This window comes from Hesperophylax consimilis, chromosome 20 (assembly GCF_061612785.1).
Source record: "Hesperophylax consimilis isolate HC1 chromosome 20, BYU_Hcon_1.0, whole genome shotgun sequence".
In the NCBI taxonomy this organism is placed as follows: Eukaryota; Metazoa; Arthropoda; class Insecta; order Trichoptera; family Limnephilidae; genus Hesperophylax; species Hesperophylax consimilis.
In genome coordinates this window covers 11,187,242-11,214,611 of record NC_142855.1, presented here as the reverse complement: position 1 = coordinate 11,214,611, position 27,370 = coordinate 11,187,242, and the positions used below count along the sequence as shown (strand labels likewise).

Genomic DNA, 27,370 nt, shown 5'->3' with positions numbered 1-27,370 from the left:
GTCAATATTCTTGCAGGGAAAGGTCTTGGCCGTCAATATTCTTGCAGGGCAAGGTGTTGGCCGTCCAATCTACCGAATCCGGTTCCCGCGTACTACGCGTACGCGAATTCGCGTGATATTAGTAAGAAATACCGTCTCTATGGCTATCCGTGATTTGTCACGGGTCTGCGCTAGTATTGTCATGATATCGGTAGCTGAGCAAACTCACCAGCCAGACAGGGCAATACGTCGAACAGAATAAGCAATTTGCAGATAAAAAATATTGCTAATTAATTAAAAATCTGGTTTAATTATTCGGATTCCTTTTAAAACGGTACTGAAGGCCTTTAGCGAATGAATTGACAGATTTCCTAGCAAAGTATCAGTAAAACGCGAATGTGTTATGAGGACGGCAGAACACGTGTTCATAAAAACACAAATAATGTCGCACTTTATTTACATCAGAAAATGAACACCTGCATGAACAAGTGTTCCGATATATTCTGAATGGACTCTTATCAAGAAATGAATTGTTATCACGTTTTAATAAATAAGCGATACTCATTTTTCTCAGTGTGGGCATTTGAAAGTTTTCGAAACACTGGTTGGGAAACACTATTGAAGCAAAAAAAAACTTGTTTGAAGGGGTTTAATTATATTGCAACAAAATATAAAAAATTACACGAAACGAGAAAAAAAAGGAAAAAACATAATAGAAACACATGATTTTCGCAGAATGAATAGATGTAATTTACGGTGACCAGACTCGTGACCCGCGGACAGTCGTTCTCCGAACTGTTGTTGATCCGTTTAAGCCACTGACATGAATACAAATACGCGTTATGTTCATACTAATAAAACAACTAAATATAGCATGTTCGTTAAAGCGAAGTAAAGAAACGCATGCGTGAATAGATGAACATACATATAACAGCATGCCTAGCGTGCAGCGAAACGCATTAGAAAGGGATAACCATTCAAAGAACCATTGTGTACGAATGTAACAGCTATATTATTATGAATGCCCGAAAAAATATTTTTACGACTTGATCATAAAACATCGACTTTTCTCTACTTTCTATAAATATTATATACATGTATCATATATGTAAATCTTCCAGAAGAAATTCTCTAAATGATGGTATAAACCATATAAAAATCCGTTGCTTAGTTTAAAAGAACTAAGCGCACAAACAGAGACACACGGATAGCGACTTTATTTTATACTATTTAGAGATAAAAATTAATGTTTCTTGTTTGTCTTCTATTGACTCAAAAACTACTGGAGCGATTTTACTGAATATTTCAAATTTAGTTCTTATTAAAGTTGTCATAATTGTACACTAGAATTTATATAGGGTGACCTGGTCTTCAGTGGATCGGTATGGTACAGTGGATCACTCCAATATCTCGAAAGTTCTTAGTGTGTTTGCATGTGTGTTCGGCTCTTAGGTAGGTGTTCCTTCATGCTACTAAACAAGTTGGTACTTGTCCGGCTCCGCAGGCGAATAGACGTGTGGTGCTGTATTTAGTGTTTTTGTGGTAGGAGAAAAAAAATCACGTAAGTATATTTTTGCGTACCATTTCATTATTTTTTCCATGAGACATTTTTGCATATTTTAGTTGTTATCAGTAGTTATTACAACATGTGTTAACACCCAGAAATATGTCTTATTCAAAAGGGTAAAGTCAGAATAATATGTTTAGTTAAAAATGGAGTGTTGTTCTACAGTGGATCAGTGGATCACCTTACACAGTGGATCACTGTGTACTACTGATGCCTGATTTGTCTTTTTTTTATTTATTTATTTCATTTAAACGCCCATAGGGCTTTTACATATAATAATGTACATCTTTATTTTTTTAGTTATACATTTTATATAAAAAAAAATACATATAGATTACATATAAAAATGTCAGATTTAGCAAAATATAGGTTACATAAAATATAAGAGTTTAAAAAATTAGGTATGATAGAGTGCAAATAAGTGCGACAAAAAATATAAAATTTGCCAAAATCCTCCAAATCAACGATAATGTTAATAAGAAGGTATAAAATTAGTTGATAACAATAGTTTACAAAGTATGTAAAAATAGTTCGCACATACTCCGTTTAAAGTTGGCCAAGTTCAAATTATTGTCAAATACATTTATATTATTTAAGTATTTGTTACCAAGACTGTGTAAACGTTGTATTGGAGAGTGAAAACTATAGTTGGAATGAGATGTATGTATGTAAAATGTTGATATTTGCCTAGTTGTTCGTGTAGGTATGTGTAGATTTATTAAATGCAGGAGTTCACAACAATCGAATTTAGAGTTCAATAATTTTAATAAAAAGGTTAGGTCGTTTATTTTTCTTCTGTTTTCTAATGTCGGAATATTTAAATGATTCAATAATGACTGGTAATTTATGTGTTCTAAAGGGATGTTAAGTTTAAAATTGACGAAGCGTAGAAATTTTCTTTGAATTCTTTCAACATTATGAATATGTACATTGTAGAAGGGTGACCAAACTATGGAGTTATGTTCTATCAGGCTTCTAACAAGGGATATGTACAATAGTTTTATGATTTGTAAAGATTTAAAGTTTTTAATTGTTCTTAATATAAAACCTAATGTTTTCATACCCTTATTCACAGTTTGTTGAATGTGGGCCGTAAAGTCTAGTTTCTCATCCATTATTATGCCAAGATCTCGCATTTCCTTTACTCTTTCTAAATTTGTTTTATTTATTGAATAGCCAAAAAATTGTGATGTTTTTTTTCTGGAAAAGGTCAAAATTTTGCATTTTTCTACATTTAAATATAAATTGTTTTGTGAACACCACTTATTTAGCATGTCTATATTAGATTGAAGAACTTGACAGTCGTTTAATGAGGTTATTTCTTTATATAATTTAATATCGTCGGCGAATAGCAGTACATTGACATTTTCAAAGCAGTTGACTATATCATTTATAAAAACAATAAATAAAATTGGGCCAAGATGACTACCTTGCGGTACGCCACTAGTGGCCAAAAATGGTTTAGATAAAAAAGATTTTATTTTAACAAGTAAAGTTCTACCAGATATGTAGCTACTTAACCAGCTTAACATATTTGCTCTGATTCCTATAGCATGAAGTTTTTGGATCAGTACTTTGTGAGACACTTTATCAAAGGCTTTCGAAAAATCAGTATATATACAGTCAACTTGTTTATTTTTAGAAAAAGACTCCAATATATAGTTTTGAAACAGTAGTAAATTTGTTGTAGTTGATCTACCTCTAATGAAGCCATGTTGTTTGTCATTTATTAATTTTGTTAGTGTAGGATATATTTCTTCCAAAACTAAAGATTCAAAGATTTTGGGTAATACAGATTGTATGCATATTGGTCGATAGTTTGAAATGTCAGTCTCGTCACCTTTTTTAAATATTGGAATAATATAGCTGGATTTCCAGTAGACGGGAAAATATCCAGAGGATAGTAGGTGGTTAAATAAAATGGTTAGTGGTTTAGACAATACGGAGGAGCACTGTTTTAGGAAAATTGGCGGGATGGTGTCCGGGCCTGCAGACTTGTTTATGTCTAAGGAATTTAATTTTTTTTTGCAAGATTCTTCGGTGATGTAGCAGTCTGTTAAATGTGTGGTTTTTTTGAATGTGTATGAAGGAATATTTTCTTCTAGTGTTTCATCATCATAAACATTTTTAAAGAAGTCAGAAAAAAGATTTACAATGTCTTGCGTATTGTTGGCGTATTTGTCGTCCATGTGCATTTCTGGAGGATAGTCTGTGCTGTCGTTGTTTATTTTTTTAATAAATTTCCAGAGATTGTTCGAGTTTAAGGCTGTGTTCTCGATAGAATTTATATATGTTTTATAACAGATTTTAGAGAGATCTTTGCATTTTTTCCTACTTTCACTGAAATTTGTATAGTCGATTTTCTTCAGAGTTTTTTTTGAATTTTTTATGAAGTATTTTTTTTTGTTGTAGTGAGGCTATTAGTTCTGATGAGAAGTAAGTTGGATATGTATGTTTTTTAGGAGTAAATAGTGGTACATATGATTTGATAGTGGTGGAGAATATTGAATATAGATTTTCTAAGGAATCGTCAGTATTAACATCAGACAAAAAAGACCAGTCAACATGCGAAAGATGAGAATTTATAGATTCAAAATCTGCTTTTTTGTAGTTGAGAGTTTTTTCAACGGGTTTCGGCTCGACGCCACATATATTTAACTTAATATAAAGAGGGGGGTGATGGTTATCAACAGGTAACAGAGGATCATTACATTTCTCAATGAACAATTTAGGATAATTTGATATTGCTAGATCTAGTAAGCGATCATTTATGTTGTATATAAAGTTATGTTGTAAAAGATTTAAAAAATTTGTCATATCTAAAATCTCACGTGCACGATCATTTTGACTTTCATTAACAATGAAACCACTATCACTTGTTTTCCATTTTAGGTTAGGGAGGTTGTAATCCCCGAGAATAATAATTTTAGAGTTAGGATATTTGTAGAGTAGATTTTCAACGTCTTCGCTGTGGCTTCGATAGTTTCCGGCATCAGATAGTGGCGGTGTGTATAAAGTTGCAATTATTATCTTTTCTACAGTGGTATCAATTTGTACAAATATTTGTTCGAGTGTATTATTTTTTGTTTTGAGTTTTCTTGACATCAATTTCTTCTTTATTGCAATTAGTACTCCGCCTCCCCTTGTTTTGGAACTGGATTTAGAGTTTCTATCGCAGCGAAAAATTTTGTAGTTGTTGAGTCCGAGTTCTGTTGATTTTATTTCCGAGTCGAGCCAAGTTTCTGTCAGCACATATACGTCGTAATGGTGTAGCGATATTGTAGAACGTAGTTCATTTAATTTGGTGCGTAGTCCCCGCGCGTTCTGGTAGTATATCTTGAGTTTGCATCGTTTTTTGGCGGTGTTTGCACTATTTTAGGGTTTCCGTTTACATATTTTATAGTAATATCATTTTCGCCATTTGTCTTTCGTTTTTCCAGTTCTTCTCTTAGATTTTTTAGATGTTTTTGTTGAAAAATTGTAGCATCGGGGTATATCCTTGTGTTGTTTTTTAAAAGATGACGTTTACTTAGTAATGTTCTGGATGTTGTGGAGTTATTGAATTCTATTTTAAGGGACCTTGGTTTTTCAACACTTGGTTTTCCAATGCGGTAAACGCGTAGCATATCACGGTTTGCGGTATCATCGAGAGCAGAGATTAAAACCGTTACCTTGTTTTTGTCATCTATTAATTTGTTGGCCGCAGTCGTTTCAGTGCTTTCGGGTATATTACAAAGAATGATGTTTTTAGCTCTTTCGCTACGCTCATTAATTTCAGAAATTACCTCGCAAATGTCGAGGTTGTTTTGTGGGGCTGGGATATTTATTCCGATTTCCTTATAAGCCCGTAATTCACCCTCTAGACTAGCAGTTTTATTAGACACCGTTTGCGCCAATCTACCAATAGCTATTAAGAAATGACTTGTAATTGGGGTTAGTTTTGTTATTTGGTCTTTCGTGAACTTATTTGCTGGATCCGTTAAACAGGTATTAAATGCAGCCACAGCATTTTCTACATTTGTTATAAATGATTCGACATCCATTATGGTAAAAATTGGATTGCAAGTAGAAAAAAGGTTATTATTTTTATTTAATTATTTAACTGCAATGGTTTCACTCCCCTGAAAAGTTGGTTTACTCCGAGTACCTATGTAATATGTCTATGAGTACTTATGTAGTTACAATACACTGCGAGACAGTAAGTTTGACAAGGCAGGTAGCAATAATAATCTTCCAGATATTTGCACTGAGTCACTTTTAATTATTATTTTGTTTTCACTTTTGACACTTTAAAATCACTATTTTTAAAGATGTAAGACCAGTTACACTTTTGGGCAATTGAAGCCACGTTTTAATATACTTTTCGCTGCTTTTGAGTATATAAATTCACTGGTTTTCTATTAATTTGTATAGAGCGAATATTTGATGTGCTCACCGTGTGTTGTTGTTGTGATATTGTCTTGATTGTTTGTTTTTTTTTTGTTTTAAAGGATGCCTCGAAAAAGGACGAAAGAAAGAAAAATAAGCAACATACACAGGCGGAAATATAAGAGGCATTAAAGCTAATTTCAGAAGGCTCAAGCATCCGTGGAGCGGCAAAGCATACAAAATTTGCCTTTACTACGTTACAGCGCTATAAAAAAAAAAATAATAATAATAACGCCCAATGTAGTAAATATGCGATTTGTTGCTAACCATGAAGTGAATATGGTGTTCTCTAAGGAACAAGAAGAAATTCTCAAAAATTATTTCAAGAGTTTTAAAAAATTATTTTGCTTCTTTAGATTATTGTTTTCGTTCTCTTGTTTCTTTTTAAATCCAGTTATTTTTTATCTAGCCATGGGCTATTTTGTTTGTTCTTCTCTTTCAATAATAAAAACTGATTTATTTCTAGTATTAATTTTTTATTTAAAAGAAATCCCATCCTTGATCCACTGTTAAATATAGGTTGATCCACTGTGTACCACCAAGTTCCACAGTGGATCATTTTCCCTCATCGCAAATAAGTACATATTACTTTCCTTCCCATTTAATGGCGGAGTTTAAACTATTACAATTTACAAGAATGATAAACAATGAACCATTGTGAAAGTTTTCATTACAATGCCTCAACTGATGTTGAAGTTATATGCCTCCAAAAAAAAGTGATCCACTGTTGACCAAGTCACCCTACTCAACTTCAAAGGGTGAATGAAAAAAAAGACTTCACTGCAACCAGTTTATGTGCAATAAGAATATTACAAAGAGTTGTTGCATATTTATGTTTATTTGCAACGTTTTTATTAAAGCCAAGCAAATACGCAGTTATGCAAAATCGTGTGTTTTTGGTTTGAAAATATGATGCTTAGAAATTTTTTAAATGCTTTAATTAAATACTGATAGCTGAATACATTTTGACCTATGAAATAATTAAGTATTTTTGTGAGAAAGTCTTTTTATAAGCCCAGAAAAAAATAAAGTACCAGTCCTATAAAAACTGCTTTAAAGTTCAAAATCTCCTACTTACGAATTCATTTTCGGTTGTGGTTTTATTGTATAATGTGGCAAATTGTTATTTAAAAAATCCCCATAAAACATTTCGATGTTCAAAAATAAAACACACTTTTTGGCGATGTTTTATTTTTGTATACACAAAACAGGTGGTACAATTAAATAATTAACAATAAGGAGTGTTATTGTTATCGGTCCGATTTTAAATATTAAACGAAGAATTACTGCTATCGATTAATCTTTACTACGAACCGGTTTAAATTGTGAATATCAACTAATATGCTTTCGATTAATCTTTACTACGAACCGGTTTAAATTGTAAATATCAACTAATATGCTTTCGATAAATCTTTAATATGAACCGGTTTACATTTTGAATATGCTTTCGATTGATCTTTACTACGAACCGGTTTACATTGTGAATATCAACTAATATGCTTTCGATTGATCTTTACTACGAACCGGTTTACATTGTGAATATTAAGAAATATGCTTTCGATTAATCTTTAATATGAACCGGTTTACATTGTGAATATCAACTAATATGCTTTCGATTGATCTTTACTAAGAACCGGTTTACATTGTGAATATCAACTAATATGCTTTCGATTAATATTTAATATGAACCGGTTTACATTGTGAATATTAACTAATATGCTTTCGATTAATCTTTAATATGAACCGGTTTACACTGTGAATATCAACTAATATGCTTTCGATTAATCTTTACTACGAACCGGTTTACATTATGAATATGCTTTCGATTGATCTTTACTACGAACCGGTTAACATTGTAAATATCAAGTAATATGCTTTCGATTAATCTTTTTTCTCTGTGATGTTATAAAAAAATAGATTATAAAGAGTTATGTTAACAATAATTTCCAGATAAATAAGAATTATTCACAATAAAAATAAGTCATAGAGACGATAAATACGGTACTAAAAACTATTGAAAATGTCAAATTATTATGACATTTAACACGGAATTTGCGATGTGCATTTTCACAGATAAAAAAATCAATGTTTACAAGTGACGAAACGAAAAATCATTATTTTGATTAATCTTTATAACGAATTGGTGTACATTATGAATACGAAAAATATGCTTTAGATAAATTGAAAGTTTTCCTATCGTTTCGCTTCAGTAGAATACAAATGAAAAAATAAATTACTCAAAAAAAAATATAAATGCAAAGTACTAAATAAAATATTTTTTAAATAGAAATGTATGAACGCGTAAAGGAAACAACTTTAAAAAAATACAGTATTATAGCTAAGATTATCTGTGACAGTTTCACTTGATTAACTTTTTTGCTTTCTTATAAAATTATTTACAAAATAAATAAAAAACAGTTTTTTGCTTGAAATCGAACGTTTCTAGACTCCGTTTGTCAAGCGATTTTAATGCCTATTACCTACGATATAAGCTATACCAAGAATATACACATTTTTGGCTTGTAGCTTCCTCTTAAGATACGTCATTTTTTACCAATTTAATTAAAATTTATTTATTTATTCTAGAAGCTTTTTTTAAACCACTCAGGCCTCTGCCGTATTTTGACAGAAGGTCAGTATTCCCGCTTTGCAATAAAATTCGAATAAATGGAATATTTCTGAAAGTATCCTAAAAATAAAAACTGCATTTAAAAGGTGATAAAATGCGCATTTAAATTTAATTATTGCAAATAAAAATATAATGTTTGATATATTAAATATATTAACCTTATTGTATTATTGTCACCTAATTTTCATAATATCAAAATAATAAATATAAAAATTTACGAAGGTTAACTTTTTTTTCAAATTGCGTTTGTAACCTTTGATTCCATAAAGGTGCACATTTTAAGTTATACATGGTTAATTTCTTTAGATTTGAATTTAAAGCGTAGTGTTTTCTCTTCCTAACACCGTATAGATCACATTTCTCACCATGACATGACAGAGGGAGCATCTCCTATCCTCTTCCTATTTTCCTCTTCCTCTCCCCTTCCTTTAACACCAAATTAATTTTAAGATATCAAAACTTCATTTCTAATGAACTTTAACATGAGAAACTTCTGTGGCTTGACTTCAGTTAACTTGTATATGTATATTTATCATTGTTTATTATATAAAAGCCGTTTGTTTCTTACAAAATAAATAAATTTTTCACGATTTGTATGAGATTCTATGATTGAGGCAAATGCGGTAACTAGTAACTTAGGAACTAACTGGATTATTTAAATAATAAAGTTACCTTATGTCGATTTTTCCGAAGCCGTCGTATTTGCCGTCAGTCAATACTGAATTACCAGTTGGTTCACAAAGGTAATACGGGACACAGACACAGCTGTCACCGGTCTCCCCGTCTACTATAGTGGTCGGTCCTGTGGTAGGTACCACGGTTATCTGAAAAACATTGGGGATATTATTCAGTAGCAAGGGCCGAGATTGGTGATTGGTGATGCTACTGAATTCAGAATAGCCTGGGCCAAGATTGGTGATTGGCGATGCTACTGAATTCAGAATAGAAAGGGCCAAGATTGGTGATTGGTGTTGCTACTAAATTCAGAATAGCCTGGGCCAAGATTGGTGATTGGTGATGCTACTGAATTCAGAATAGAAAGGGCCAAGATTCGTGATTGGCGATGCCACTGAATTCAGTAGCAAGGGCCAAGATTGGTGATTGGTGATGATAATGAATTCAGAATAGCAAGGGTCAAGATTGATGATTGGCGATGCCACTGAATTCAGTAGCAAGGGCCAAGATTGGTTATTGGTGATGCTACTGAATTCAGAATAGAAAGGGCCAAGATTGGTGATTGGTGATGCTACTGAATTCAGTAGCAAGGGCCAAGATTGGTTATTGGTGATGCTACTGAATTCAGAATAGAAAGGGCCAAGATTGGTGATTGGTGTTGCTACTGAATTCAGAATAGCCTGGGCCAAGATTGGTGATTGGTGATGCTACTGAATTCAGAATAGAAAGGGCCAAGATTCGTGATTGGCGATGCCACTGAATTCAGTAGCAAGGGCCAAGATTGGTGATTGGTGATGATAATGAATTCAGAATAGCAAGGGTCAAGATTGATGATTGGCGATGCCACTGAATTCAGTAGCAAGGGCCAAGATTGGTTATTGGTGATGCTACTGAATTCAGAATAGAAAGGGCCAAGATTGGTGATTGGTGATGCTACTGAATTCAGTAGCAAGGGCCAAGATTGGTTATTGGTGATGCTACTGAATTCAGAATAGAAAGGGCCAAGATTGGTGATTGGTGTTGCTACTGAATTCAGAATAGCCTGGGCCAAGATTGGTGATTGGTGATGCTACTGAATTCAGAATAGAAAGGGCCAAGATTCGTGATTGGCGATGCCACTGAATTCAGTAGCAAGGGCCAAGATTGGTGATTGGTGATGATAATGAATTCAGAATAGCAAGGGTCAAGATTGATGATTGGCGATGCCACTGAATTCAGTAGCAAGGGCCAAGATTGGTTATTGGTGATGCTACTGAATTCAGAATAGAAAGGGCCAAGATTGGTGATTGGTGATGCTACTGAATTCAGTAGCAAGGGCCAAGATTGGTTATTGGTGATGCTACTGAATTCAGAATAGAAAGGGCCAAGATTGGTGATTGGTGTTGCTACTGAATTCAGAATAGCCTGGGCCAAGATTGGTGATTGGTGATGCTACTGAATTCAGAATAGAAAGGGCCAAGATTCGTGATTGGCGATGCCACTGAATTCAGTAGCAAGGGCCAAGATTGGTGATTGGTGATTGGTGATGATAATGAATTCAGAATAGCAAGGGTCAAGATTGATGATTGGCGATGCCACTGAATTCAGTAGCAAGGGCCAAGATTGGTTATTGGTGATGCTACTGAATTCAGAATAGAAAGGGCCAAGATTGGTGATTGGTGATGCTACTGAATTCAGTAGCAAGGGCCAAGATTGGTTATTGGTGATGCTACTGAATTCAGAATAGAAAGGGCCAAGATTGGTGATTGGTGATGTTACTGAATTCAGAATAGAAAGGGCCAAGATTGGTGATTGGTGATGCTACTGAATTCAGAATAGAAAGGGCCAAGATTGGTGATTGGTGATGCTACTGAATTCAGAATAGCCTGGGCCAAGATTGGTGATTGGCGATGTTACTGAATTCAGAATAGAAAGGCCAAGATTGGTGATTGGCGATGTTACTGAATTCAGAATAGAAAGGGCCAAGATTCGTGATTGGCGATGCCACTGAATTCAGTAGCAAGGGCCAAGATTGGTGATTGGTGATGTTACTGAATTCAGAATAGAAAGGGCCAAGATTGGTGATTGGTGATGCTACTGAATTCAGAATAGAAAGGGCCAAGATTGGTGATTGGTGATGCTACTGAATTCAGAATAGCCTGGGCCAAGATTGGTGATTGGCGATGTTACTGAATTCAGAATAGAAAGGCCAAGATTGGTGATTGGCGATGTTACTGAATTCAGAATAGAAAGGGCCAAGATTCGTGATTGGCGATGCCACTGAATTCAGTAGCAAGGGCCAAGATTGGTGATTGGTGATGATACTGAATTCAGAATAGCAAGGGTCAAGATTGATGATTGGCGATGCCACTGAATTCAGTTGCAAGGGCCAAGATTGGTGATTGGTGATGCTACTGAATTCAGAATAGAAAGGGCCAAGATTGGTGATTGGTGATGCTACTGAATTCAGTAGCAAGGGCCAAGATTGGTGATTGGTGATGTTACTGAATTCAGTAGCAATGGCCAAGATTGGTGATTGGCGATGCCACTGAATTCAGTAGCAAGGGCCGAGATTGGTGATTGGTGATGCTACTGAATTCAGAATAGAAAGGGCCAAGATTGGTGATTGGTGATGCTACTGAATTCAGAATAGAAACGGCCAAGATTGGTGATTGGTGATGCTACTGAATTCAGAATAGAAAGGGCCAAGATTGGTGATTGGTGATGCTACTGAATTCAGAATAGCCTGGGCCAAGATTGGTGATTGGCGATGTTACTGAATTCAGAATAGAAAGGCCAAGATTGGTGATTGGCGATGTTACTTAATTCAGAATAGAAAGGGCCGAGATTGGTGATTGGCGATGCTACTGAATTCAGTAGCAAGGGCCGAGATTGGTGATTGACGATGTTACTGAATTCAGAATAGAAAGGGCCAAGATTGGTGATTGGCGATGCCACTGAATTCAGTAGAAAAGGCCAAGATTGGTGATTGGCGATGTTACTGAATTCAGAATAGAAAGGGCCAAGATTGGTGATTGGCGATGTTACTGAATTCAGAATAGAAAGGGCCGAGATTGGTGATTGGCGATGTTACTGAATTCAGAATAGAAAGGGCCAAGATTGGTGATTGGCGATGCCTCTGAATTCAGTAGAAAAGGCCAAGATTGGTGATTGGCGATGTTACTGAATTCAGAATAGAAAGGGCCAAGATTCATGATTGGCGATGCCACTGAATTCAGTAGCAAGGGTCTTGACACCCTTTTTACTCTTACTTAACACCCTCTTAACCCTTACTTAACACCCTCTTAACTCTTACTAACGCCCTCTTTTCTCTTACTTAACACCCTCTTAATTTTTACTTTCTTGCATTCACTTTACGAGAACCCAGCGGAAGATTAAATAAAATAAAACATAAATAATATTATAAAAATGGTTACGTTTTCCAAAGGAGTTCCGAAGATCTCCTTGAGTAGGTCTGGATCCAAATCTTCTCCTTGGGATGCTGCGAATGCGGCAAAGGCCAGCACCAAGAAGCACCTCATGCTGAGCGACATCTGTAAACAATGACATCGGTTAGTTGATCGAGTGGTACAAAGCATCGGGTTCCAAAGTTCCAACCCAGGCGTCGCGATATATAATAATAGATTGCCCCTCTCGTACCAAATTTTAATCTAAAAATTACACCATACAATATTTTTAATGGGCTTTATATCACCATATAGGTAAAAGGCATAAAAATCGCTTAGCAAACAGAACCCAAATGGTGTAAATTGTCTAATTTTGATTCAACGTTGAATTTAAATACGCGTGTGTTTTAATAACCTATATTATATAGATGTCACATAGTGAGAGGTAAAAACTTCCTTTTTTAAAAAAAAACAGGAATTTATTTGAAGTAAAAGCAAAACGCGCTGCTGTTTCTCTATATGCACAGATAAATTGAAACACAGCAACGCGTGGCGGGGTACAGCTAGTAATTTTAAAAGAAATAAAATAAACTGTCACAGATAATCTTATCCTTAAAATTGTAAATAGTTTCAGTCAATGCATAGAAAATAGAGAAGCGGTTAAGGCGAAGCTTAATGCTAAATCACTATTTTGATTAATCTTAATAACGAATTGGTGTACATTATGAATACCAAAAAATATGCTTTAGATAAATTGAAGGTTTTCCTATCGTTTCGTTTCAGTAGAATACAAATAAAAAAATAAATTACTCGATATAAAAATATAAATGTAAACTACAAAAAATTTTTTTTTTCAATAGAAATGTATGAACGCGTAAAGGAAACAACTTTTTAAAAAATACTGTATTATAGCTAAGATTATCTGTGACAGTTTCACTTGAATAACTTTTTTGCTTTCTTATAAAATTATTTACAAAATAAATAAAATCAGTTTTGTGCTTGAAATCGAATGTTTGTAGACTCCATTTGTCAAGCGATTTTAATGCCTATTACCTACAATATAAGGTATACCAAAAGTACATAAATATAAGGTATACCTTACCTAACCTAACCGAAAATTACTTATTTAGTTAATCTTCAAACGCATTGCTTATCAAGTGTCAGGTATTCAATAATAAAAGGTCCCTTTGTTGAAATACCGATGTACACGAAAGACTCGAGTATAAATATAAAAAGAAGAATATTGTATTGCGATTTGATCATTATGAACATATAGTTGGGACCTTTAGAAAGAGATTGGCATATAATATTCATTGGATAATTTATACAAAAACATTGGATAATTTATTCTTTTCTGCCATTAAGCAACAATCGATCAAACGGGTAGAAATACCTTTTCCGTCCGAAGTATTTTAAGCGTGTTCCTGTCGTATATTTATCGTTGTTTCTTAAATAACGAGTAAGTTCATACATTTTGAGTAGTTGAGTATTGCTAATGTTTTTCTCAGTTTCTCATTCTTAAAAAACTACATTGACTTCAATTTGACCTATTCCTGTGTCCTCAACTTCTTCTATCACTCTCTAAACTCTCATGACACCAATAAGAACAACCTTGGAAATAGGAAACAGTTTTGTGAAACAACTGGCCAATAATTATATAGGTAATAACATCACTTGAATAGAAGCTTCACAGAACTTGAAATTCAATTAATTGAAATTTGATGAATTGTTCAAGACTAGCTGACAGGTACCCGGCGTTGCTAGGGGTTATCCTTAGGAGATAGACATATACCATAAAAGATTTTTTTGTAGGCCTTTTTAAGATATACAATTCCGTAGTACATTATTTTGATGTAGGTATCTCATAAGGTTTAGCCAGCGTTAACAATGTAAGCGCCCGAAAATATTATTTTTACGACTTGATTACAAAACATTGACTTTTCTCTACATTCTATAAATATAATATACATGTTTTATATAGATAAAATTTTCGAAAGAAATTCTCTAAATGATAGTGAAAACACTATCAATCTACGTTGCATAGTTTAGAAGAACTAAGCGCACAAACAGACTTTGATTTTAAACCATTTATAATATAGTATAATAGCGATTATGTGCTGACGTTTTTTTAATAATATGCAAATGTAAATAGTACAATTTACCAATGATAAATAAATTAATTCTCTACCTTGTGAATTGTTTTCGGTTGAACTGTCCAAACGAAGCACTAAAAATGAACTGAACGGGGTTATAGAATCTTTCAACTGAGTTCCGTCTGATACAGTGTCAGTCAGGTCAAAGGAAAACAGATTAGTTCACAAATCACAACTTGATTATTATGCTTCTTGTGTGTGTTAGGAATATTGCTTAACAGTGGTCGCAGATCGTGGGTAATGAAATCTTATATTGAAAACAAAAACAAACCAACCAAAAATCAAAATCAATATGGTGTTGTCATCTTAGATGAATTCAAAGGGAAGATAACTTATTTATTTATTTATTCAAACGCCATAAACGGCTTTTACAATACAGTGATGATCGAATTACAAGCGTACAGTGGTAAACAGGATAATAATAGCAATAAATTAAAGAACAATTAATGTGTACACTATTGCAAGTGATGCAGTTATTAACACATTCATTGCGGGAAACGAGAAAACTCGTCATACGCCTTTTTACAGTAAGACGCGGGAGACGAGTTTACTCGTTTTGTTGCGCAAAGCAGTAAGGAGCGGGAAATTTGTAAACAAGGGGTTCTAAATGGGTGCGGGGTCATGTGTTTTCTATTGTCGGCGGTACCCGATCTATCTACCTGTCAATACAATGAGTTTGAAACACAACAAAAAAATAAAATCGTTGTCGCGTATGTTCCGCTCACAAACTACGCAGTGAAACGCGGTACATGTGCAAGTTTTGCAATGTGCCCCTGCATAAAGGAAAGTGTTTCGAACGCTATTACACATTGAAGCACTATTGGGTTATAGTTTTTTTTTTTTTTTATATCTATTGAAAATTTCTAAATAATCTTGTAATTTTGTATGAATAAAGATATTTCGATTGTGGAATACTGTTTTTTCTATGATTCCCAATAAAGTAGAATGTTTTTGTTCATAAAAAATAAAGAATTACACATACATTGCTAAGTAAATAAATAGAGCCATCTTTTTAAAGTAAAACATTGAAAGTTTCATCGAAAAATATCAAATAGATCATAAGATATGAATATTTTTCGGAAAGTCTAATTTTGAGCTAAAATAAAAATAAAAACACCCGCGGCTATGCGTAATTCAAAAGAAGTATAATATATACCAGTGTAACAACAGTTGAACTAATTTATACTAGGCTTGTATAAGACTTGGCATAAGTCCAAGTAGGAGGTGTCTATGATAATAGTCAGTAGTGAGTTTATTGTTACCCACAAAATTAATTGTACTTGGAATAGCTGAGTAGGCATCACAACTTGGCATTAACAATTCAGGGCTGTCAGCGATTCAATGATACTTATGGATAAGAAATAATATTTTATATATTATAAATAGTAAATATTTTAGATGGTTATTGAGACAAAGCGCATGGTTTCATTGAACTAGGTCCACTGAACATACTTTTGAGATGTGCAAAAATCATTCTCGAACAAAAACCAAATCTGATGCGCCTTTCTTTCCATTCGCGTGTACTCAAAAATCACATATTAATTCAATAAATACAACTATTCACAATGATTTTTGCTATCCGAAAACGTTACACGTCAAATAAAGTGAAGCACATACATAAATGTAGTGACAGTACGTCGTATTCTACTATTCTGTTCGTTCGTTTGTTCGTCGTGAAGTAGATACGCAAATGAAAGACAACCTAGTGATAGTACATAGTATTCTACTATTCTGCTCGTTCGTTTGTTCGTCGTGAAGTAGATACGCAAATGAAAGACAACCTAGTGATAGTACATAGTATTCTACTATTCTGCTCGTTCGTTTGTTCGTCGTGAAGTAGATACGCAAATGAAAGACAACCTAGTGATGGTACGTAGTATTCTACTATTCTGCTCGTTCGTTTGTTCGTCGTGAAGTAGATACGCAAATGAAAGACAACCTAGTGATGGTACGTAGTATTCTACTATTCTGCTCGTTCGTTTGTTCGTCGTGAAGTAGATACGCAAATGAAAGACAACCTAGTGATAGTACATAGTATTCTACTATTCTGCTCGTTCGTTTGTTCGTCGTGAAGTAGATACGCAAATGAAAGACAACCTAGTGATAGTACATAGTATTCTACTATTCTGCTCGTTCGTTTGTTCGTCGTGAAGTAGATACGCAAATGAAAGACAACCTAGTGATAGTACATAGTATTCTACTATTCTGCTCGTTCGTTTGTTCGTCGTGAAGTAGATACGCAAATGAAAGACAACCTAGTGATAGTACATAGTATTCTACTATTCTGCGCGTTCGTTTGTTCGTCGTGAAGTAGATACGCAAATGAAAGACAACCTAGTGATAGTACATAGTATTCTACTATTCTGCTCGTTCGTTTGTTCGTCGTGAAGTAGATACGCAAATGAAAGACAACCTAGTGATAGTACATAGTATTCTACTATTCTGCTCGTTCGTTTGTTTGTCGTGAAGTAGATACGCAAATGAAAGACAACCTAGTGATGGTACATAGTATTCTACTATTCTGCTCGTTCGTTTGTTCGTCGTGAAGTAGATACGCAAATGAAAGACAACCTAGTGATAGTACATAGTATTCTACTATTCTGCTCGTTCGTTTGTTCGTCGTGAAGTAGATACGCAAATGAAAGACAACCTAGTGATAGTACATAGTATTCTACTATTCTGCTCGTTCGTTTGTTCGTCGTGAAGTAGATACGCAAATGAAAGACAACCTAGTGATAGTACATAGTATTCTACTATTCTGCTCGTTCGTTTGTTCGTCGTGAAGTAGATACGCAAATGAAAGACAACCTAGTGATAGTACATAGTATTCTACTATTCTGCTCGTTCGTTTGTTCGTCGTGAAGTAGATACGCAAATGAAAGACAACCTAGTGATAGTACATAGTATTCTACTATTCTGCTCGTTCGTTTGTTCGTCGTGAAGTAGATACGCAAATGAAAGACAACCTAGTGATAGTACATAGTATTCTACTATTCTGCTCGTTCGTTTGTTCGTCGTGAAGTATATACGCAAATGAAAGACAACCTAGTGATAGTACATAGTATTCTACTATTCTGCTCGTTCGTTTGTTCGTCGTGAAGTAGATACGCAAATGAAAGACAACCTAGTGATAGTACATAGTATTCTACTATTCTGCTCGTTCGTTTGTTCGTCGTGAAGTAGATACGCAAATGAAAGACAACCTAGTGATGGTACGTAGTATTCTACTATTCTGCTCGTTCGTTTGTTCGTCGTGAAGTAGATACGCAAATGAAAGACAACCTAGTGATAGTACATAGTATTCTACTATTCTGCTCGTTCGTTTGTTCGTCGTGAAGTAGATACGCAAATGAAAGACAACCTAGTGATAGTACATAGTATTCTACTATTCTGCTCGTTCGTTTGTTCGTCGTGAAGTAGATACGCAAATGAAAGACAACCTAGTGATGGTACGTAGTATTCTACTATTCTGCTCGTTCGTTTGTTCGTCGTGAAGTAGATACGCAAATAAAAGACAACCTAGTGATAGTACGTCGTATTCTACTATTCTGCTCACTCGTTCGTTCATCGAGAAGTAGATACGTAAATTAAAGACAACCTAGTGATAGTACGTCGTATTCTACTATTCTGTTTGCTCGTTTATTTGTCGAGAAGTAGAAACGCAAATGAAGGACAACCTAGTGATAGTACGTCGTATTCTACTATTCTGCTCACTCGTTCGTTCATCGAGAAGTAGATACGTAAATTAAAGACAACCTAGTGACAGTACGTCGTATTCTACTATTCTGTTTGCTCGTTTATTTGTCGAGAAGTAGAAACGCAAATGAAGGACAACCTAGTGATAGTACGTCGTATTTTACTATTCTGCTCACTCGTTCGTTCATCGAGAAGTAGATACGTAAATTAAAGACAACCTAGTGACAGTACGTCGTATTCTACTATTCTGTTCGCTCGTTTATTTGTCGAGAAGTAGAAACGCAAATGAAGGACAACCTAGTGATAGTACGTCGTATTCTACTATTCTGCTCACTCGTTCATTCATCGAGAAGTAGATACGTAAATTAAAGACAACCTAGTGATAGTACGTCGTATTCTACTATTCTGCTCGTTCGTTTGTTCGTCGTGAAGTAGATACGCAAATGAAGGACAACCTAGTGATAGTACGTCGTATTTTACTATTCTGCTCACTCGTTCGTTCATCGAGAAGTAGATACGTAAATTAAAGACAACCTAGTGACAGTACGTCGTATTCTACTATTCTGTTTGCTCGTTTATTTGTCGAGAAGTAGAAACGCAAATGAAGGACAACCTAGTGATAGTACGTCGTATTCTACTATTCTGCTCACTCGTTCATTCATCGAGAAGTAGATACGTAAATTAAAGACAACCTAGTGATAGTACGTCGTATTCTACTATTCTGCTCGTTCGTTTGTTCGTCGTGAAGTAGATACGCAAATGAAGGACAACCTAGTGATAGTACGTCGTATTTTACTATTGTGCTCCACGTTTCACGTCTATTAAAAATGTTGTGCACCTCTGACAAAGATTTGTGGCCTACAACAAATACATTTAAATAAGTTAGGTACATAACTACTCAAACGAATAGCAGCAAATAAGTATATAATATATTTTTAATTCTTTGTTTAATATTTAATCACTTATCAGTAAAAACCGTTGGCTAATAGTTTTTTTTAAAATTGGAAACCGGTTTGTACGTAAATTCGTCGGAAATAAGGAAAAAAAAACCCAGTCTCAGAAGACATAAAATAATAATGAGCCACTTACATGCAATTTTAATTGTCTACATATTATTAGAATAATTTGACTAAATAATGTTTTCGTCAATATTGGCATAAGTAGCTCAAGTGCCCGGCGTTGTCCGGGATTTCCACAAAGTTTTTTTTCGAAATCAGATGTAGACAGTAAATTTTTTATTTTGAACTTCAAGTGTGCGTAATTTCATCAAGTAGTATCAATAAAGTGCCGCCGTATCCAATTTTTTTTATTCGTATTTATACATATTATCTGGTAAATGAGAGAATTAACAAAAACATCATCACAAACAAATGACGGACACAAATTTATCGTCGGCACACCAAGAGTTAAAGTGGGTGGGGTGGTTTCAAAATCTCACGTAAACAGTGACGTTCCTCATGTTTTGAAGGTGTAAAAGTGTGCAAAATTTCATCAAACTTGGCATAAAACTGTATTTGATTAAAAACAAATGTTTGGTGATCCAAAAGTCTAACTTAACCGTGTTTAACCAATTATATAAAGTTTGAACTGGATGACGATACATGGGTACGTCAGGCAAGTGTAAGAGAGATAGAGCGCGTGCTAAATGCGTCGAAACCAAAAGACACTAAGTCAGTGGCGAAGTTGATTTCCTTTCAAATCTACGTTATATGGAATTCATTTCTAGTGTTTTAAAAAAATATATATTCTCAATACACTTTTCCTTACTTTGGCGAATTAAATCATTATTTTAAACTAGATGTACCCCGCCACGTGTTGCCATGGCTCAGTCTGTCTGTGCAGATAGAAAAAACAATAGCGCAGAAAACAGGTGACATCTATATAATATAGGTATATAAAAACAAACGCGTATTCGAATGCAACTTTGTGTCAAAATTTCAAAGCAATCGGTGAAGAAAGGAGATTGGAGATTTTTAACAAACGAACATTTGCATTTTTATTTATTTAAATAAGTACCTAGGGATTTAACACGGTGAAATCGATAACTTTACAATTTCCGATAAACAGACGTATTTCCCGAGCACGGACGCGCTGTTAATAACCAGACCTATTTTTTTTAAATATTTTTTTACAACTGTTGAAAAGAATGTGCCATACTAAGTACCCGTTCTAAGGTCACATTTTACGTGGTTATTTGTATGAATTATAAATTTGGTTAAGTTTTTTTAGTATGTAGATTTTTTTTTAAAGTAATTTTTGTAAGCGTATCAAAATATAACAAGTGGTTAATTATAAAGAGAAATAATATACGAACAACATAACATTATATGTACAAGAAAAATACATAGTGGAAAAACGTGACATTATACAAGAAAAATATACAGTGGAAAAACATAACATTATTCAAGATAAATAATGAATTAATAATTATACAAGATAAACAATAAAGTGGAAAAACGTGACATTATACAAGAAAAATATACAGTGGAAAAACATAACATTACACAAGGTAAATATATAGTGGAAAAACATAACATTATATAAGAAAAATATATAGTGGAAAAAACATAACATTATACAAGAAAAATATACAGTGGAAAAACATAACATTATATAAGAAACATATTTAGTGGAAAAACATAACATAATACAAGATAAATATATGGTGGAAAAACATAACATTATATAAGAAAAATATTTAGTGGAAAAACATAACATTATATAAGAAAAATATATAGTGGAAAAAACATAAGATTATACAAGATAAATATATAGCGGAAAAACATAATATTGTATAAGAAAAATATATAGTGTAAAAACATAACATAATACAATATAAATATACGGTGGAAAAAAATAACATTACATAAGAAAAATATATGGTGGAAAAACCAAACATTATACAAGATAAATATATGGTGGAAAAACATATCATTAATCTTTGTTGGGTTGCTACATTGTATGTATTCCCGTGTCGATAATCGATATCTTAATACTTCTTTTGAAGTCGGTTATTTTTTATGGTATTGATAACGCAATAAATCAGAATTCGATATACGCTGGCAACATTGGCGCATCTCTCTGTGAGTTGACATCTAAACGTTAGACGGTCACGTAAAAGTTAAAAATACTAATATCTATATCTATGGTTATGTTAATGCTATTTTTTCAGTTCTAAAAGCTTAGTTAGTTCACCACCATTCATCAATAAGTCAGTTATTTTGCATAACGAACGAAATTATCCAAAAAATTATACATATTGACAGCTTATCCGACAACTTGGACGTCGGCTTTTGGCAACCGGCTGTAGGAATCATATTTTGACCGTACTCGCAAATATCGCTAACTAACCATAGATGACGGATTTAGTCAATATTGTATTGATAAAAGGTTTTATCGATCGTCCGTGCTAGTCCTGCTCTTTACTACAATAATATTAGACATTAAGTTGGATCAATATATTTTTAAAATAAATTAAACGTGTACATTCGAAAAGAAGTTATTCTACATGATAGTACAAGTAAAAAAGATAATTACATTTTTCAAAATTACAAGGATTTGAGTTAATTTTTAGGTTTAGAAGTTGAATTGTTTGTAAGGGAAAATAAACATTGAAATTTCGAAAAAAGTTTTGTATCTTTTTTACTTCTAGTATCGTGTAGAATTAAGTTAGCTCACTTTTCTTCAGGACACCCTGTATAGTATATTTGCCGCAAGTTCCATAGTGGAAGATACTCTCAGTATCGCCCTGGTGTAAGACCACCATTCAGAATTGCTTGAAATAGCTTTGGCCGTGTTTGGTGATCAAATATGAATAACCAGGTACTTCCTATCACCTACTTCCCTTCCCCACTTTCCTTCATCCTCACAACATACCCCAATTGGGGATGCCAAAGTCTCACTAGCTCCAGAAGGTTGGAAGCAGTGGGAAGTTTGTACGGTTTCTCAAAAAAAAAAATGGAAAACGTCATCCTGCAAGTGGCTCTTTATTGAGATTTGGGATTTACCAAAGAAAATAAATGTGTCGGGGTTTTACCAAATGACATTGGTGGGTACGCTGTTATCAGAAAATGTCAAAATATACCGTTATCTCGTTTTGCCAAAGCAGCGAAAATTTAAGAGCATCATTTCATTAAACTAACTAACTAACAATTAGAAACCTTCTCCGCAGGGGTAGGCAGAGAAGACAGTCCGCCAAACAACTCTGTCTTAGCACGCACTCCTAGCCCCATTCAAATTCATACATCGTATCATAAATAACATTCTGATATTCCGACTACATTACACTTTTCCAAACACCAAACTGAATCTGTTATACATTATGAATAGCTGATGTGTACGCGGCGTTGCTAAGAGTTATCATTAGGAGATAGACATATACCGTGGCTGACTTTTATGTAGACCTTTTAAAGATATACAATTCCTTAGTACATTATTTTGATGTATCCCATAAGGTTTAGCCAGCGCACAAACAGACAGACGCGGGTAGCGACAATTTTTTTTAATACTATTTAACTAGCTGACATGTTGTTCGACTTTTGGCTACTTTTTATAAATATAATATGCATGTATTATATATGTAAACCTTCCGGAAGAAATTATCTAAATGATAGTGAAAACTATATCAAAATCCGTTGTGTAGTTTAGAAGAACTAAGCGCAGAAACAGAGAGATGCGGATAGCGACTTATTTTAGTATTTGAAATATTAATTCAAATAATTACCGTGGTTTATCAGTATTAAAAAAATAATAATACACTAATTAGCTAAAAGGAAGTTGTTTGCGGTTTGTATTTATGAATTTAACACAATCTTATTTCCGCCGATCGCCACAAACCACATTAACGTTATACAGGATTTTCCAATAGGAGGTGTTATTTTGATATTCAATCGTAAAAGATCAATGGTTTCGTTGCTTGTGTGGCACGTAGCGCCGTCTTGTTGAAAGTAAACGTTGTCCAAATCAATACCATCCAATTCCGGGCATAAAAAATCATTAATCATCTCTCGATAGCGCAATCCATTCACCGTAACTGTTGCTCCAGCCTCATTTTCGAAAAGGTGAGGTCCAATGACTCCGCCGGACCATAAACCGTACCAAAAAGTCACACGTTAAGGATAGAGAGGCTTTTCAACAATAACTCTTGGGTTTTCCGAGCCCCAGATGCGACGATTTTGCTTGTTGACGAAGCCACCGAGGTGGAAATGGGCCTCATCACTCAAGATGATTTGCATTTGATTCACTCAAGTGAATTTTAATAATTTCAATGCGTTGTTGAAGCGTGTATCCTTCCATTTTTGACAATTACGTAGTTTTTACTTGTCAAATGTCAAAAAATGACAGCTTCAAAAGTAACATCTAACGAAATAGCGGGCTATTCAAAATAACACCTCTTATTGGAAAACCCAAAATATCTCTACTATAATATATTTATATATTTAGACCGATCCGTACGGATGTAAGCTATTTATATTTAATATTAATAAAAAACTTGCAAATTTTTTATGTAAAATTTTATAATTGCACGGTTTTCAACTGAAAATTGGCGAAAAGCACCAGATTTTATTTTTCTAGACGATGAATTAGTAACTTCCCGAGTAATCCCTCTAGAAACATTTGAGATTTTAGTAATATGTTCATCAGAAATAATTCAAATAGACGACACGGAAACAAAGATTTTTAGGCATGCAAAGGGCAAAACCGACTGAGGTCATGTAAATACAAAATGAGTTTAGAAGCATCTATCAGTTGTTATCAGCAATTTTGTTTAATTTTTTCAAGTGATCGCATTTCCAGCTGATATTGAACCGATGGCTTTCTATCAAATAATTGTCGTCAATAACCAGTACCAATTTATAGCACGTACTTCCCGGCGACGTGTTTTGCATAAGAATTGATGATACTTATTCAATATACGTTGTTATTTGTGCAGTGCACACACTTCTCGGTAAATCCCATTACTATCGCTAAAACTAAATAGGTATATAATGAAAATTCGTGATACAATCTCACTGCCTTGGACGTGTTCACAAAGGTCATAGTTGAACGACTTCGTTTTAAGAGATATGCAAGGATGACCACAACGTATTTTTATATATATTTAAATTTATTTAGTTTTACGCCCAGCTGGACTTTCAGTAAAAAGTCCTAACCTTTGGTCAGTTTTTTTAATGTCACAACTACAAATTTACATGATTTATTCAGAGTGGAAGATACTACCAGTATCGCCCTGGTGTAAGACCACCATTCAGAATTGAAACGTTGCTCCAAATGGCTTTAGCCGTGTTTAGTGACTAGATCTGAATAGCCAGGTACTTCCCCACCTTCCTCTTTCCCTTCCCCACTTACTTTCAGCCTCACAACATCCCCCAATTGGGGATGCCATAGTCTCACTGGCTCCAGACGGGAGCAGCTGGGACTCATGTGAGGTATTCACTATAAAAAAAAAAAAACATATTTTACAATTCTAATTTCTGTCAAGCAATCTTCACAGTTCAAAAGTAAAGTATATGCGTTTCATTCGCATGCGGTTTCATCTAGTATATCAATATTTCGTTATATTCGCGTCTCATCTAGTATATCAATATTTCGTTATATTCGTTTGTCATCTAGTATATCAATATTTCGTTATATTCGTTTTTCATCTAGTATACCAATATTTCGTTATATTCGTTTGTCATCTAGTATATCAATATTTCGTTATATTCGTTTGTCATCTAGTATATCAATATTTCGTTATATTCGTTTGTCATCTAGTATATCAATATTTCGTTATATTCGTTTGTCATCTAGTATATCAATATTTCGTTATAATCGTGTTTCATCAAGTATATCATTATTTCGTTATATTCGTGTCTCATCTGGTATATCAATATTTAGTATATTCTGCGTTTCATCTAGTATATCAATATTTCTTAATATTCGTGTCTAATCTAGTATATCAATATTTCGTTATATTCGTGTCTCATCTAGTATATCAATATTTCGTTATATTCGTGTTTCATCTAGTATAAAGATATTTTGTTATATTCGCGTCTCATCTAGTATATCAATATTTCGTTATATTCGTGTCTCATCTAGTATATCAATATTTCGTTATATTCGTGTTTCATCTAGTATACCAATATTTTGTTATATTCGCGTCTCATCTAGTATATCAATATTTCGTTATATTCGTGTCTCATCTAGTATATCAATATACCGTTATATTCGCGTTTCATCAAGTATATCAATATTTCGTTATATTCGTGTCTCATCTAGTATATCAATATTTCGTTATAATCGTGTTTCATCTAGTATATCAATATTTCGTTATATTCGTGTCTCATCTAGTATATCAATATTTCGTATATTCTGCGTTTCATCTAGTATATCAACATTTCTTAATATTCATGTCTAATCTAGTATATCAATATTTCGTTATATTCGTGTCTCATCTAGTATATCAATATTTCGTTATATTCGTGTTTCATCTAGTATATAGATATTTTGTTATATTCGCGTCTCATCTAGTATATCAATATTTCGTTATATTCGTTTGTCATCTAGTATATCAATATTTCGTTATATTCGTTTGTCATCTAGTATATCAATATTTCGTTATATTCGCGTCTCATCTAGTATATCAATATTTCGTTATATTCGTTTGTCATCTAGTATATCAATATTTCGTAATATTCGTTTTTCATCTAGTATACCAATATTTCGTTATATTCGTTTGTCATCTAGTATATCAATATTTCGTTATATTCGTTTGTCATCTAGTATATCAATATTTCGTTATATTCGTTTGTCATCTAGTATATCAATATTTCGTTATATTCGTTTGTCATCTAGTATATCAATATTTCGTTATATTCGTTTGTCATCTAGTATATCAATATTTCGTTATAATCGTGTTTCATCAAGTATATCATTATTTCGTTATATTCGTGTCTCATCTGGTATATCAATATTTAGTATATTCTGCGTTTCATCTAGTATATCAATATTTCGTTTTATTCGTGTCTCATCTAGTATATCAATATTTCGTATATTCTGCGTTTCATCTAGTATATCAACATTTCTTAATATTCATGTCTAATCTAGTATATCAATATTTCGTTATATTCGTGTCTCATCTAGTATATCAATATTTCGTTATATTCGTGTTTCATCTAGTATATAGATATTTTGTTATATTTATCCCCTCTCGTACTATGTTGATCTCGCGCGACGGTACGCCAGGTATATGTTGATCCGTTTGCATTTGTTGATCCACCCCGGATATGTTGATCCACTACCCAAGCTGGCATACATATGTAAATCCCTACAGATCAACTTGTGTCATCGAGATTTTGCTGTAAGCCACGCCCATTTTTCGGTCGCATATACATTTTACACGATTTATTTTGTTGATCTATATATTTCTGACAAACTTGACCGCTTGCATGTGTTGTAACTTGTAACCGCCAATTTCGCGCGCGTTGTGGTACTTTTTAGATTCCGTTAGAACATCCATATTCTATGAAAATGACTCTGTACTTAAAGAGGATAGACTGCCTCACGCGTATTTATATTGAAATGGAACTTTCAAAAACGTCAAATCCATGCTTAAAAAATCTTTTGAACTTGATTAAACAAAAATGTAATTTTAATGCATCATTTACTACGTTTCGTGACTTAGCAGGGGTGCCCGGGTTCATGGGGTGAGATTTGTCTAAGTCATTTTATAAGAGAAATTTTGAACATTGATTGAATAAAATTTTATTTTAATGTATCTTTTACCATCTCTCCCGACGTAAGTTTCTTGTAATGATTAAGTTGAAACAAAGCGTAATATCCATAATATGTGCCTATTAAAATTGCGGTGATTAGA

At 33.7% G+C, this 27,370-nt stretch overlaps 1 protein-coding gene across 2 annotated transcripts in view; it reads right to left on the bottom strand.

The window, feature by feature from the left end:
• The window catches only part of LOC149414076 (phenoloxidase-activating factor 2-like), a 76,038-nt gene that overhangs the window by 19,493 nt on the left and 29,175 nt on the right, over positions 1-27,370 (bottom strand). The window contains exons 1-3 of one of the 2 annotated variants that reach the window (XM_089644274.1): positions 14,853-14,978; positions 12,695-12,811; positions 9,276-9,427 (exon numbers count right to left, since the gene is read on the bottom strand). In XM_089644274.1, coding sequence (XP_089500400.1) covers positions 9,276-9,427; positions 12,695-12,811 — 269 coding nt within the window. In that variant the 5' untranslated portion in view covers positions 14,853-14,978. Of the gene's footprint in view, positions 1-9,275; positions 9,428-12,694; positions 12,812-14,852; positions 14,979-27,370 lie in introns of those variants that run through there. The other variant, XM_089644273.1, reaches the window with a different exon arrangement.